Raw genomic sequence first — 14,862 nt, 5'->3', positions numbered from 1 at the left:
GAAGAGCAGCTTTATTATTGACCAGTGGGTTTTGGCCTGTGACCCTGTTAAAGTGTTGCTGGAGCTTGTTCTTCTCCATGCACCCTGGAAGCAGGTGAAGTTGTGCCAGAGACCTTCATCCTGTTTGCAAAGAGATACTGCCACACAGTATCCTTGGAGTGAGGAATGCAGATGACTCTCCATTTAAGTGGTTTCCTGTGGATCAATATTTTGGGTGACTTCTGATTATGTTTTTTTTTTGCCTCTGTGTGCACCACAATCAAGATGTCATTAAAGACTTAATTCAAGGAGTTCAATAAAAATTGCTGCAACAACTTTTTGCCATTTTTGTTTTTATACATAGTCCAACATTTAAAAAATGTAAGAAAACTAAAATTAGTTTTAATATATGGACAGTTTTTTTTTTCAGTGGCTTCCTTGAGTCTAGAACCCATGGACATCACAAAATGCAACACGTCCATCCTTGAGATACTTTGCCAGGCTTTACTATAGCCACGTTCAGTTACTGATGCATGCTCTAATAGGCTGAGATCAGGTGACTGACTTGGTGATTGAAGAATATCCAATTTTGTTGCCTTGAGAAACTCTTGGGTTTCTTTTGCAGCCTGCTCTGGATCATTATCAATTTTCACTGTGAAGTTCTTTCTGGTTTTGCTGCACGCCCATGCCATAATATTATCTACAACATGTTTGACAGATGATGTGATATGATTTGAACTGATTCTCTCTTTCTCCAAACTTTTCCTTTCCCATCGTTCTAGTTCGTTTGTCTAAACAATTTTTCTGGCAAAGTCTAATCCGGCCTTTTTGTTCTTGAGTGTAACCAGTGGTTTAAACTCTGTTTCCATTCATATACACAACTATTGACTGTAGAGCTTAATAATGAAATGCCTACCCGTTTGGGTGGATGTTATAAAAGATTGTCCCTTAATCATGGAAATAATTCTGTCATCATTCACTTCAGCTGTCTTCTGTGGTCTTTCAGACCTTTTGGTGTTGCTGAGCTGGTCAGTGAATTAATTCTTGTTAAAAATGTATATGATTATTAATTTGGCCAATCTTAACCCTCCTGCCATCCTTTAAAAAACTCACACCCATCACCCTAGGGACCATTCTCAGCCACGCCATAAAAAGACCATATATCCATATTTTATTCCACTTTAAATTAGCCAACCTTGTAAAACTACTTCTCCCTGAAATATTCATGTAAAGTTTTAATTATATTTTCGTTGTTTTAACCCTTCAAATCCCAGTGTTATTACATGAGCGCCCTGTGTTATAAGCCCCAAAAACCAAAAAACGAAACTAAATATTTCCACAAAAAACCAGTTGAAGTAATATGTGATTGTCATTATAAGTAGGCCTTTAGATGGACCAAAGATTGGCACCAACATACATTTTGACCTGCCATTATTTTTTTTGCATTTTTTTTGCAATTTAAAAATTAAAACTTCAAGGCCCTGAGTCTTCATTGACATCCAAGAAAAGAAGAAAAAATAAAATCATATGATGATAATTTGGGGTTGAAAAATAGCGTTTATAATGGAAGTCAATGGGCAGAAAATGGTCCCCAGGGTGATGGGTGTGGGGATTTCTGCTGCTCAGCCATTTTAGGCTGATTTAAGGAATTCACACTGGAATATTAACATTGACAGGTAAAAACTATCCTGTGGCAAGTTTGGTTATATTCCGCTGAACACAGTGGAAATGGCAGCCATTTAACACATAGCAGTGGCACAAAAAGGTCCCAAGAAGGCAGGAGGGTTAATGTTTTCTATCTTTTTTTAAATGTCATATTGACAGATCCACTGATCAACGACCAACGTGAAAATTTAACATTTTGAATCAATTCCAGATGCTTTTTGAGGTTAGTTTGTAATAAAATTGTCTTTCAGAAGTCAATTTACTTTTCAACTTGTGAAAATGAGGACTTTGTGTAAAAATAGCTGTAAGTCATGAATAGTTAATGCAGTACTTTTGTTAAACCTCTTGAATTAAAACTGAAAGTCTGCCCTTCAGCCACATCTTGATTTGATGTAAAATCCACTGTGGTGGTGTATTAGGCAAAAACCTTACAGATCTTGGTTTTGGATAATCTGTGTCCAGGTAGAGCGTGCAGGAGGAAAAACATGATTCCAGCTTACTCCCTCTGAGCTCTCTGGACAGTTACCTGTGATATTCATGCATGGACTCAGTTGGGTAATTGTACAGAAGCTGAACTACGTAGCATACAGTCCTAATCACTTGATTTAGCTATTTATAATGTTTTTTGTTTTTAACAAACATCTCCTCTCCTAATTTAAAATGTCTAAAAACTTCCAAAGCTGATGACTTTGATGACTAAAAATAACGTAAAGCCTCAAGCAAAAAGGAAAATAATAAAAATCAGTTAAAAAAACAACACTGATTTGTTGATAAGTGGGAGTGTCGGACAAGGAGTGTGAGACAGCTTCTGTCATCCACTGCTTTAAACAGACCAATCACAGAGCCACGAGTGAGAAATCTGCATAAAAGGCTTTTACCATTTTTTAATTAGACAGACAGACCAACTTTGCACTTTTCTTTAGTAAAGATAAATTCTGCACAATTACACCTGTGGATACAAACTCACTCTCCACAAATCTAAAAACTCATTATTCTGAGTCAACATTATTTCATAAAGCACCAAGACACTCCTACTGCCTTCATCTATTCAATGAGAAGATTTTTCAATTACAAAGTGCAACAAAAGAAACCATGACAACTTGCACCACCACCTTTACGCTGTCTACTGACATTGCTGCCTTTTGCATCAGAAACATAAGTAGCCACGACATAATTACTATGATCAAAGTCATCAGAGAGCCTTTCCTCCCCAAGACCCTCCTCTGCATTACTGCGTTACCATCATTCTCACACCTTCATACACATTCCTGTTGACAGGTCATTTAGATATCTCTTCCACCCGACTAACGCTGATTACAGGTTAGTAATAGTAATGCCATTGCGTGTGAAACATGGAGAGAGATAGTAGTCATCCCTGGAACCTGAAAGAAATGGAAAATTGCAATTCATAATATGGCATCGGCATACAATTATTAGCAGAGAAAGAATAATAAGCCTAAGGCCTAACCTTGCTTTCCAGCTGAGTCTATCAAAGAAGGAAAATAGGCTTTTGCAAGCATTCGTGGACAACTATACGACTGAACCTAAAATTTCTGTACCTGCACTGCAGCTACAGATACGTTGAGTTTATTTGATGTTCCATTTTCAGCTTACTGACAGCTGAACCAATCACTGCACGAATAAAAGAGCAGTGCAGCACACCGGCGAATTCTGTGCATGCAGTTTTCATGTGTTATTTCTTCCTGTTAAAGCCCAAACCACAAGAAATAAACAACCTGTGGGGCCACCTGGCAGGTCTAAAGACTCAACAACACTTTGCGTATTACAGTCTCACAGCACCACTGCCACTGTTAGCGAGGGCTAGCTAGATTAATGTTCGTGCTGGTGTGCACCATGCCTTTGGGCACAGCTTCACCTCCAGTGCTGCCTCCTCAGCCATTACTGGAAAATATTCATGGATTGGCCACGCTCTATTAGGCTGTCACTGGCTTGGGTGATTAATGAGGCTGGCACATGTGAACGAGTAACTGACAGCAGGCTGCCAACCGACCAAATGACTGTGTAAGCTGACAAAGAAGGGTGGAGCTGGTGCAGTAGGAGCCAAACTCGAATGAGTTTCAGCTGATGGTGCTGCTGAACACAATCCTCGACCAATACACACACAAATCCAGGCATAGTGCCATTTCCTGCATTTTCTGTTGAATGAATGAGGGTCACATGAGAGAGTGCAATCAATACAGCCACGTCATGTCCTGGACCGTCTCCTGCCTGTTGCTAATGTATAATTCCAGTGTGGTTACCTCCTCGCTTTCCCGCTCCACACTCTTTCATATCATCCAAGAAGCATACTCCGCTCTCCTCCTCCTCTCTCATTTCAGACTCCCCTTGGTCTCTTCTATCTACCTCTCATCTCCCCTCATTCTCCTTCTTCTCATTTAATTTCCTTTGCAGTCATCTCTTAGCTCACTGACACAGAATAAGAACCTCCCCACCAAACCCCGCACCCACTCACACGGCCAAAGGGAATAAGAAGCGCAATGTTAAAATTTGTTTATTTTCCCCAAACCCGGGTTTGGGGAAAATAAACTAATTTAAATTGCATAACTAATTTAAATTTAAATAAACTAAAATAAACTAATATTGGTGGCCACCAATATTAGAGGGATAGAGTGCCTAAAAGGTTCACTTGTTATCATGGTTCGCACCGCACCAGAGCGGCATTAATACGACTCTCTGTGGAATAAATGTCACAGAAACAGGATTTGATCCCTGAACTGGAAAACTCACAGATACAGGAAATATGTAGGAAAACTACATATTGCACCCCTTAATATTTATTTATATGGGCAAAGTAGGTGCAGGTAAACCACAGATAGAAACACAGGATTGTCTTTTAGTAAGTTTAATTAATTTATACCATTTTTCATCTTGGAAAGTGTTTAACTGTTTAAAATAACAAAAAAAAAACTTTTTTTTTTCTCTGATTCATTTATTGTCCCCGAATTTGCATGAAAAAGTGAAAGCCCCCCCCCAAACAAAACTAGCATGTTTTGATGTAACATGCCTAGCACACATCTAAGAGGGAAAAAACTCACCTTAGAGGTTATGAATGAAAGGAGACTCCAAAGTATAGAGCCAAAGACAACCAAAGAGAGAAGTTGAAAGCCAGCAGAACTGAGAATTGAGATAGGCGGGGTAGGCAGCTCACTGTGGCTCATTGCCATCTCTACTCTGTCTGACACATGGTTGATATCTGCAGCCTATTTCCTGTCTTCAAAGGCTTGTGCTGATTAGAAAAAAGGTTAGCTGGTGCCACTCAGGGGGTCACGGTGCCTTTGTCTTGGGAGTTGTAATTACTGCATGCTGAACTAGAAGAGGGTGGGAACAAGCCATGATCTAATCTTCCTCTCTATTTACAAAAATAACTTCTCTCAAAGAGATTTTCAATCGTTTTTAAGGTCATTCAGTTAAGTATCTTCAGAACCTAACTGACACTGACAAAGGGGGCGGTCAGATCACTGGTTGTTAGAGTTGCAACCTCTGCCCTTACTTTCCTTTTGTTTCTCTCAACGAGATGTTTTGTTTTGCGCAAAGTGTTTTAAGAGTGCACACACAGTCTTACAGAAAACCCAGCGAGACTGAAGACAGTTTATACATCACATACAACATAATGCGCTAAATCGTAATTTAGTTAATTTAATAAATGACAATGATCTTGAAAAGGGAGACGAAATAAACGCAATTTATTTTTGGGACGCAGGCGTCGGGCGTGCCGCTGTGAGGGAGTTGTAGCTGTGGAGTGCAGCAGCTGCTTTAGAAGGAAACGTGTCGCAGGGTGAGATGTTGATAAAAGCTCCATCTGTTGCCAGAACACAGTCGGCGCGTGTGCGAGATGCCTGTGCACGCTAACACGTGTTAAAGGGTGGCAGACGTTAAACAAAAATGTTTGCACTTTGATGGCAGATGTAGGGGAGACAGTTTGCGAGTCTTCCCCACAGGTATGTGCGATTGTATATTTTGTCACAAGCAATGTTCCCTCTAAATTGCACGCGTGCACAATGCGCACTGCTGGCACGGTCTCTGCACAGAAAAAATCTGTGTTGCGCACAAAAAAAAAAAACCCTAACCTGAACTGAAATTAAAGTAAATACGTTAACAATTCTGTTTTGCAGTGTTAGTCAATAAGTGACTGGCTGCTCCAGTATGGGATTACAACGATGCCACCTTATCCCATAGTCCAGCCAATCACGCGACTCACATTCGTATATACGCAGCTAATCAATGTCGTTGACAGGCTATGACAGCGTCCTTATGTGCCGGTGTTTTAGCTGGCAAAGCGGCGTGACTGATGAGGAGTGAAGCCACGTTAATGACAACATGTACAACCATTGGAGATGTGAGCAGGACAGACGGAACAGACGGAAAAAGTGTGGACTTCATACCACTTTTTAAATTGTGTTGATAGGCCACGTAAAACCAGAGTTGTGATACAAAATATACGCAGTGTTTGTTTTTCTTCCTGAGTACTATCGTTGTTTATATTTACTGCGGGAAGAAACGGTAAAAACGGCGTTTTATAAGGAAAACGCTTGAAAGCGCTCTCCGCCTGTGAGCAAAGATGAAACCAAAACACCCGCCACCCTTTCACATTGGTCGAATGTACCACGTCGATCAATCAAAACATGGCATTTAGTTGTTAAGAAACGGGAGGAAGTTTTAGGAGTGACGGCGGTGTTTCGAGATGTGAGAGATTTGCGACGTTTAGTGCAAATCTTGTGTAGTTAGCATGTAGTGTAGTCAATAGTTTTGTTGTGTGTGTCAGAACAATGAGGCGACTGCTGAATGTTACAGGTGTTACAGGAGTGATACATCTCCTGTTGTCAGGCCTGCAGGTGTCAGGCTGTTGTTCATAGTGGACAGAAATTATTTTTAGGAGTGGCACAAAACGCCTTGGCTGCATTTTTAGGTAAACAGTTGCAAAAAACTTTGTTGTTTGCAAAACTCAGTAACTTTTTTGAAGAAGTAACTATATAATTAATTGCCCTGCACTGGTCTTTATATGCTGTATTTTGCAGACAGAGAGTTACAGGACTCTCTCCCAGACCACAGACTCATCAGAGCTTTATAAAAAAAAAGAAAAAAAGAAAGAAAGTTGTGTTTTCAAAATTGGAGTTCAAGTTATTTTTACTTCCAATAGTGTTAACATACTACACAGGTCATGAACAAGATTTTTTTTACATTTTCATTGTAAGTGGGCTAAAGCAGTTAATTAAAAGTAGTCTAACATAAATGTAAATGCTGTAATTTGATTATTTTAATAAACCATGTAAATTGGATGGATTCGATGCTGGCGTGACCACAGTGCACACGTCTGATGTCGCTCACAGTGGTCCAAGGGATCGCTCTGTGTGTTCGCTTAGACACATGAAAAATTTGAGGGAACATTGGTCACGAGTGTGCGAATGCTGTACTCACAGTCAGCCTGGGCACAGATGAGGCAGGCGGTGGTGCTGTTGAAGAAGGTGAGAAGGCCGGCCACGGCCAGGCTGATGTCGGTGTTTGTTGGTCTCAGGTCCAAAGTGGTGAAGCGGGGGAAATGAACCTTCAAAATGTCCTCTGGAGCCACCTTGACATAGGGCACCTGCACAGAGACACTGATGTCAGACTATGCGTTCCACTTTAATTATTTGCTACTGAGATGTAGGAGTTTTTGCTTTTGAGGTGATGTTTAAAATGCAGCAGACGTCTACAAACAGGAGAAGCGTGAAAAAAAAAAGAGATTAAAATCAAGAGAATGTGGATGCGAACTGCGGGATAAAATAGCAAGTTGCCAGCAGACAGTCAAAGGAAAGAATAGCTCAGATTAAATCTGTTAAATCTGTTATGATGAACTACAGGCAAGGATAGCCCGAGGGTCTGTGGTAATGGGCATATTCAGAAAACACATATTTTTCAGTGAGTGAGGCACTGAGGCTCGTGTAATGTACTAGTCTGGATCTAAAAACGTGTTTTTGTTCCACCCACGCAAACAAGCCCTCGTTAGAGAAATCTTCAGCGTGGCACCGCCTCATCACCAGTTATGAAACATTTGTTTACCTGGCTCACAGTGGGGCCGCTCAGCTGCGCACATTTTAGTAAAACACCCATAAAGCACACGCATGCACACAAATGAATATATAATATATATTTTAGCAGTTATTTATTTATTTTCTTTGTTACCCGATCTTCAGTAATGAAAAGATTTTCTGCGGTATGAGAACTGGCACTATGTGGCCACAGCTTTCACAGGCGAGGGTGGCAAAAGACAACATTGACAAGGAGATTAAAGTACAGACTCTGAACTTTAATTTGTGAAGAAGTTGTAGACCACAGACCATAAATTTTGAATGAAAAAAATAATTACGTTTACCGAGAAGGCAGAAGCTCTGTAAAAGTTTTTTGGTTTTTTTGTCATTTGTTGCTGTCTTCCAGCAGGAATACAGAGCCAAGTGAAGCGTGGCCAAAGGATAATCCCATGAAATTTTGGTGCAGATCTGAACTGATCGGGAAAAATATCCAGATATTTATGTAGTTTTCACATCACTGAAGAGTAGACTATCGGTCTTGACAGAGGTCAGAACTCTCAGAGCACCTTTCTAGTTGGATTGTGGAACATGAACCCCAATAACATCAACAAAACCATGGTATCATCCCTGGTGCTCTGTCAGTTCTCTAATGCATCACCCCACTTGTTTCTTACCTGCTTTAAAAATATCAAATTCAAAGCGTTAGTGATCTTACTGCCAGCCCACATCAACAGATGGCTCTGCTGATGGCCTTCTACATATCCAAACGACAAATCTCATATTGGGCATGCTGTTTAAGCTGCTTTAACCTTCCCACGGCTGCTGGCTGCTGTGCAAACTGCTTTGCAGCCCACTTCCACCCCAGCTCCTTCTTTCATGCTGTGGAAGACCTAATAAATATCACGACTGCATTGCTCTCTGTTGGGGTCTTGCTGCTGCTGCTCTCTCCGCTTCCATTTATACATATGGAGTGAAGGGGAGGTCTCAGGTTACTGCAGGAGTTGGCTGCAGGTGGACTTTTTTTTGACTGTAGCTGTTCTGACTGAACACGAAATCTTTAGCAGAGGTTAAATGATTGCCCTGACCACTTAGAAATACTCTACTTAGCAATACATTTTAGGAACTGTAGAATAACAGTTATCACAAGCAGCCACAAACACTGTATAAATATAGAGCAAACAGCAAAAATCAATAAATATATCATTCTAAAAACTTAAAAACACAATGTGTGCTTTTAAAAATGGCCATACGCATTCAATAATACCTAATAGAGTTAAATTACTACATTGAGTATTGCATCTTGACATTAAAGTGCATGCTTTATTATACCAGTCCTCCAAAAAAGGAAGTGGACTAAAGGTACGAGTACGATCGTGGCTCAAGAGTTGGGAGTTCGCCTTGTAATCGGAAGGTTGCCGGTTCGAGCCCCGGCTTGGACAGTCTCGGTCGTTGTGTCCTTGGGCAAGACACTTCACCCGTTGCCTACTGGTGGTGGTCAGAGGGCCCGGTGGCGCCAGTGTCCGGCAGCCTCGCCTCTGTCAGTGCGCCCCAGGGTGGCTGTGGCTACAATGTAGCTTGCCATCACCAGTGTGTGAATGGGTGGATGACAGGTTGTGTAAAGTGCTTTGGGGTCCTTAGGGACTAGAAAAGCGCTATACAAATACAGGCCATTTACCATTTACCAAGAAAGCCAGCCAAGCATCATTAAAAATCAATAAATATCTAATTCTTCAATTCCAGACTCACTGTGATTCACACTTCTCAATGAGATTGAGTCCAAGGCTTTTATAGCAATGATTTGTTGTAGCTGTATAAATAGCTGTATTCCTTAGCCACTCCTAATGAATTTATCATCCTGACACTAACAGGTCTATCTAACACCGTTCTAACAGCAGCACATCCCTGCTGTCAGAAGGGAGGTTAAGTATACCGCAGCTAACCTTGGAGCCATCGAGGTTCCCTGAGTTCAGCAACAAATCTGAACCGGGGCTACCAACACATCTGCTGAACTTCAGAAAAATCATAAATTACATTCTCCCTCTATTCAAAAACACGACTCCCATCTATTTCCCTCTGATGAAATCCATCTCTTCTTCAGTTCCCAATGTGATAATGTGAATGGATACATGCTGTCGGGGCTCACAGTGAGACCTGGGAGGAAATAGGGAAAGCGGGAAAGTGCGAATGAGTGTGGTAGGTGTCGGGTTGGTCAGCTGGCAAGGCACTGCAGTAGAGCGCAGTGGGGCATGAAGGGGACGCAGGAGGACGTGCTGGGTCCGAAAGGAGGAGCAGGGAAGAGAGCCTCTTCATCATGCCAGATTGCCTGTCTGTGTGTTTCCCAGCACCAATACATTGCATTTCCCCCTTGCACCCATACACCCACGATTGGTTTTCCATCCCTGCCCATCAGGGTGTAATGGAGTCCCTGAATGTCTGAATGGATGGAGGCTCGGCCCCTACTGACATCCTCGGTTCGAATGCAATTCATTCCCATCTAAGAGTGCTAAAATCAGACTAATAGCCAAGCATCACACCGGGGGAAATGTGGCCCTGTTTAGGTGAGTCCTGGTGCATTTTCGCAGTTGTTTTTACTAAAACTTCCTCATTTATAGCTCTTTCTCTACCACTCCAGATTGTTTATTCTTTTTCCACGTCCTCCTTCGCTACCCAGTCTTTCCTTCCTTTTCAGCACTGAGGACTGTTGCTATCTGCCCCTGATGACTAAGGGAACCTGACACGCTTCGATAGGCCGTATCTGAAGCAGTGCGGCTTTAGAAAGCTGCTTACAAAGACACACACACATTCACAGTCACATGCATACACACGGATACATATACTTTGTCCTTTTCCATCAAATTGGCCCACTGGGCCCAACTGCTATAAACGCTGGGGTCCCAAGGGAACTACTTGGCTCTGAGTCTTGAATCATCATCAAATTCCACAGCATGCAGGCAAGACTCAAAAAGAAAATACCCAAATAGACAACCAAATCATTTCTCATGAATTTACCATATTTATTGGAAGAACTTCATTAACACCCGTTATTTTATAGTGAAAATCCACTCAGTGATTATTTGCCTTTTCATAAGATAAATACGGTGAAAATGGCTGTTTAACTATAGACTAAATGCAGCTAACAGCAAGGCAAGCGAGGACGTTATATATCATAAACAAATTTCCCTTTAGTCACAGCAACATGATTAATTGGTTGTTAAACGGGAGCAGTCGATGCGCTCATTGTGTGAAAAAGTGTTTAAAATCAAGAGTTTAAACAGGGCTACCGAAAGCAACGAAAATCAATCTCCACATTACTAACAGAAAGCTGTCAGCCACATCAAAGTCACCTGCCAGACTTCTTATCTGCAACCACCAGCTAGTATCAGTCACTCTGCTGGTCGATTAATCCCCCCACCACCAAAAAAGCCAAACATCTTTTCTACATGTGTCTTTGCAGGGCACAGCTTCAAACCAAACAGCTGCACCACTTTCAGTTTAGCTTTGGCACAAACTCACCGTCAATCCTGATCTACGCAGAGTTAATTTTGAGCCAAACTGGCAGGTCTCACTATTTACGACTTGTTGATTCTCTCCAACTGACAACAGCAGCAATTGTGCAGATTTGTTGTAATGGTTAAAGTTGCACTTTTCACTCTTCTCTTAGAGTATACAATTAAGCAGACAATTCTTATCCAGCTAACATCTAATTTTATAATCTAGGAGTCACTCCTGTCTTTGTTATTTTCTTATATTGATCTTATTTTCAGTCAGATTGCTATCTGCATGCACTCGCCCACTTTGTTTGCTACACTATGCTAGTTCTGATTTGGTGTCCGTTTTTTCTTCCGAACTGTCCTAATTCTGGTCCACATTGACATGACGGCATCACAAAGTTGCTGACGATTTGTTGGATGCACATCTATGATGGGAACGTCCCATTCCACCACATCCCAAAGGTGCTCTATTAGACTTGTCACTGCAAAAGCTGTTTGAGATCAGAAAATACGACAATGTGGACAGAAAGAGACGGACATGTCAGCAACAATACGGAGGCCGAGGATGCTCCACACCACCAGCAGTCTGAACTGTTGACACAATGCAGACTGGATCCATGCTTTCATGCTGTTTGCAAGAAATTCTGATGCTACCGTCTGCTGCCAAATCACAACAGCAATGGCTTTGAGGTGACTGCGCTGTTGTGATTTGGGATTCCAACCAGGAAATCTTTTTCCAGTATGTTATTGTCCAATTTTTAGTGAACATGTATGAATTGTAGCCTCAGTTTAGTGTTCTTAGCGGTTAGGAGAGGGTGCTGCTGTAGCTCATCTGCTCTAAGGTTCAGTGTGCTGTGCATTCAGAGATGCACTTCTGCATCGTTTGGTTGCAGTGAGTGGTTATTTGAGTTACTATTTTCTTCCTATCAGCGCAAAACAATCTAGCCAGTCTCATGTCCACACATTTTTACCCAGAGAACTGACGCTCACTGGATATTTTCTCTTTTTCAAACCACTCTCAAACCATTCCATATAAACTCTACACAACAGCTGAGCCACATTCAAAATCACCTTTCTTCCTTATTCTGATGCTCAGTTTAAACTTCAGTGGGTCGTTTTGACCACATCATATGCCTGCATGCACTGAGTTGCTGACATGTGATTGGCTGATTAGATATTTGCACTGATAAGGTGTACCTAAAGAAGTTGCCAGTGAGTCTATGGCGAATGTTATGCTCGCCTTAACACCTCTTAACAGATGCTTACGTTTATAGTTTGTTCCCTCTATGGCAAAGCCCTGAAAACAAGCTGACAATAAGTCACTGTAACTCTTAAGGATTCAGTTAAATATGGGGATCCCGTTCCATCAAATGCTGGGACTACTTGGGCTTCCACATGCTGAAAAGTCACATCATGTCCACTTCAAGTTATAGCCTGCTATTTTTATAATTGGACTGAATATGAGGTGACCGACTTGCATGCAGACACCAGTTGCGATTGTGCATTGGTAAAAGAGAGACTTAAGCTAAGTTGAAAAGAATGGAGACGATTGCTGAAAGAGATACAGACTGAATTGTGTCAGGCTGTCAGGCTTTACTTGCATGTTAAGTTATATTTTTTCAATCATCTTTCAAAGGTAGAAATGATGAAACAAATTATCATGCATTTAACTGATACATCACCAACGTTTATCCATTCACCTAAGGGACAAGGAATTACTCCAAGCAATGTAAACAACTTGCCGATACTTGTAAACGAGCTGTACATTAGAATTAGACGTAAGCATCTTTATAGCATCTGCTCATGGCTTTGACGTTATCAGTGTGGGAGTGAAAAAACCCTGGGCAAACAACAAAGCCTAATATAACTGCTCTGCTTTTAATAATTTGGGAGCTTCACTGTTGATAAAACTAAATAACACAGTGACTGCTGTGAAGAAAGACAGGCGTGCATCGGGGGAACGAAGGGTGGGCGAGGGGAGGGAGTCGGCGTGCAAATGTGAGGCAGAAGAAGGGAGAGAACGGGGGGAAGACGGGGGAGAAACTGACAGTCTGACTGACAGAGGAAGAGAGCAATGAGGTGAGTGACAGAGGAGGCAGAGGCAGGGGAAAGTGTGCATAGGTCAGGGGAGGAGGAAAACATGAACAGACGTAACAGACATAAACAGGGAGTGAGAAATAGCAAAGGGGTTACAATCAGCACTCATTAAATGGTGTCATTGAATTTAGCCGTGTGAAATTTGATTCTGTTGTCAAAGGCAATCTGTTTGATGTTTCCCCCTTTACTGGTTCATTTCTCAACACGTACAGTTTCAGGGAATTCAATAACAACATCAGCATTTAGCTTTGTTATTGTTTGGTCTCAGCGGGCTAAAAACATATTCAGAGTATTGTGGCTGTCATTTATTATTTAGAAGACGCGGACTTTATTGTCTGTTACAACAGGAAGCTGTACAAGCTGCTTGCGCTTTATTCGTTATGTATTAAACTGAGCCGAGTATTGCACTTAATTACTTTTTTCGGTTCTAAGTTAAATATGTCTCTATCTGTAAGAATCACCAACTGTCAATTCCACAAAATTTTCAATAGCTAGTGAGAATATTAGTGCTCGAGACTGGAATCATGAAATGTTGTTCTAGGTACCAGCTAGACAGTGAAATACAAACTGCAAACCTCATCACTGCAGGGCTGGAAACAAGTCAAGTGTTTTAAAAAATATAAATATTTATATTTCAAAATAGTCCTTTAGGGACAGCTTTGCATTGAGCGAGATTCAGTTATGTTGGACTATCCTGTGTTTATGCATCTGCAGCATTGAGAGGCAATAAAAAAGATGGATCTAGCTTCTGGCTCTGAAACGTGGACCTACTCGGAAGTCCTTTAAATCTACATTCTACTTACTGGCCACTAGGGGGCGATATATGTGGCCACGCACTCACTGAAGCCTGACCTCTGCAAACTCTTTCTTGGGCTCAGTCAGTGTTTTCATGTCGTGTTAAATAAATTGTCTGCTTGATTTTATAAATTTTGGTCACTGTAAGTGCCAGACAGGAAGATTATCCAAGGGACGTTCATTGATCAACAGCACCTAAAGCGATTCACTCACAGCCTCGTAACATTTGGTTGTCAGTGGCTGTTTTTAAATTTGGTAAGATATTAAATTTCTTTTTATATACTGTCCACACTGAAATATATCAGTCAGCAACATCCTTGTCTCTTCATTGGTGGAAGCCTCAGCGCCGTTATTCACAATTAAGCTTAGTTTGACTGATTAGGCATTCTTCCTGTTAAAAGGAATTTTTTTCCTTCCCACTGTCGCCAAAGGGCTTGCTCATAGGCGGGCATATAATTGTTGGGGTTTTCTCTGTTCTTTGTATTATTGTAAGGTCTTTTCCTTACAATATAAAGTGCCTTGAGGCAGCTGTTGTTATGATTTGGCGCTATATGGACATATATGGACACATATATGGACACACTGTGATATATATGTGTGTGTCTGTGTGCGTGCAATTCCTGCAGTGTGACAGCAAGGCTGGCAGGTCTGCAGACTTAAGTTTGACAGCCGTTTAATGAGGGAGCTCTCACAGGATACAGGGTTTGCACAGGAACTTGCACACAGCGAGCAGTGGAAAAGGAGGAACCTTTATATGGCTGCAAAAATGCCTTTACGCAATTACAATGTGCTAACTATATATTACCTTA

At 41.4% G+C, this 14,862-nt stretch overlaps 1 protein-coding gene across 1 annotated transcript in view; it reads right to left on the bottom strand.

The window, feature by feature from the left end:
* The window catches only part of grik4 (glutamate receptor, ionotropic, kainate 4), a 364,143-nt gene that overhangs the window by 108,839 nt on the left and 240,442 nt on the right, over window positions 1-14,862 (bottom strand). Inside the window, exon 6 of the mRNA XM_080889585.1 lies at window positions 7,081-7,246. Coding sequence (XP_080745711.1) covers window positions 7,081-7,246 — 166 coding nt within the window. The remainder of the gene's footprint in view (window positions 1-7,080; window positions 7,247-14,862) is intronic.

This window comes from Rhamphochromis sp. 'chilingali' (genome assembly GCF_963969265.1).
Source record: "Rhamphochromis sp. 'chilingali' genome assembly, chromosome: 8".
Taxonomy (NCBI): Eukaryota; Metazoa; Chordata; class Actinopteri; order Cichliformes; family Cichlidae; genus Rhamphochromis; species Rhamphochromis sp. 'chilingali'.
The sequence above is the reverse complement of the archived record's forward strand: the minus strand, read 5'-3'. Positions and strand labels throughout refer to the sequence as shown.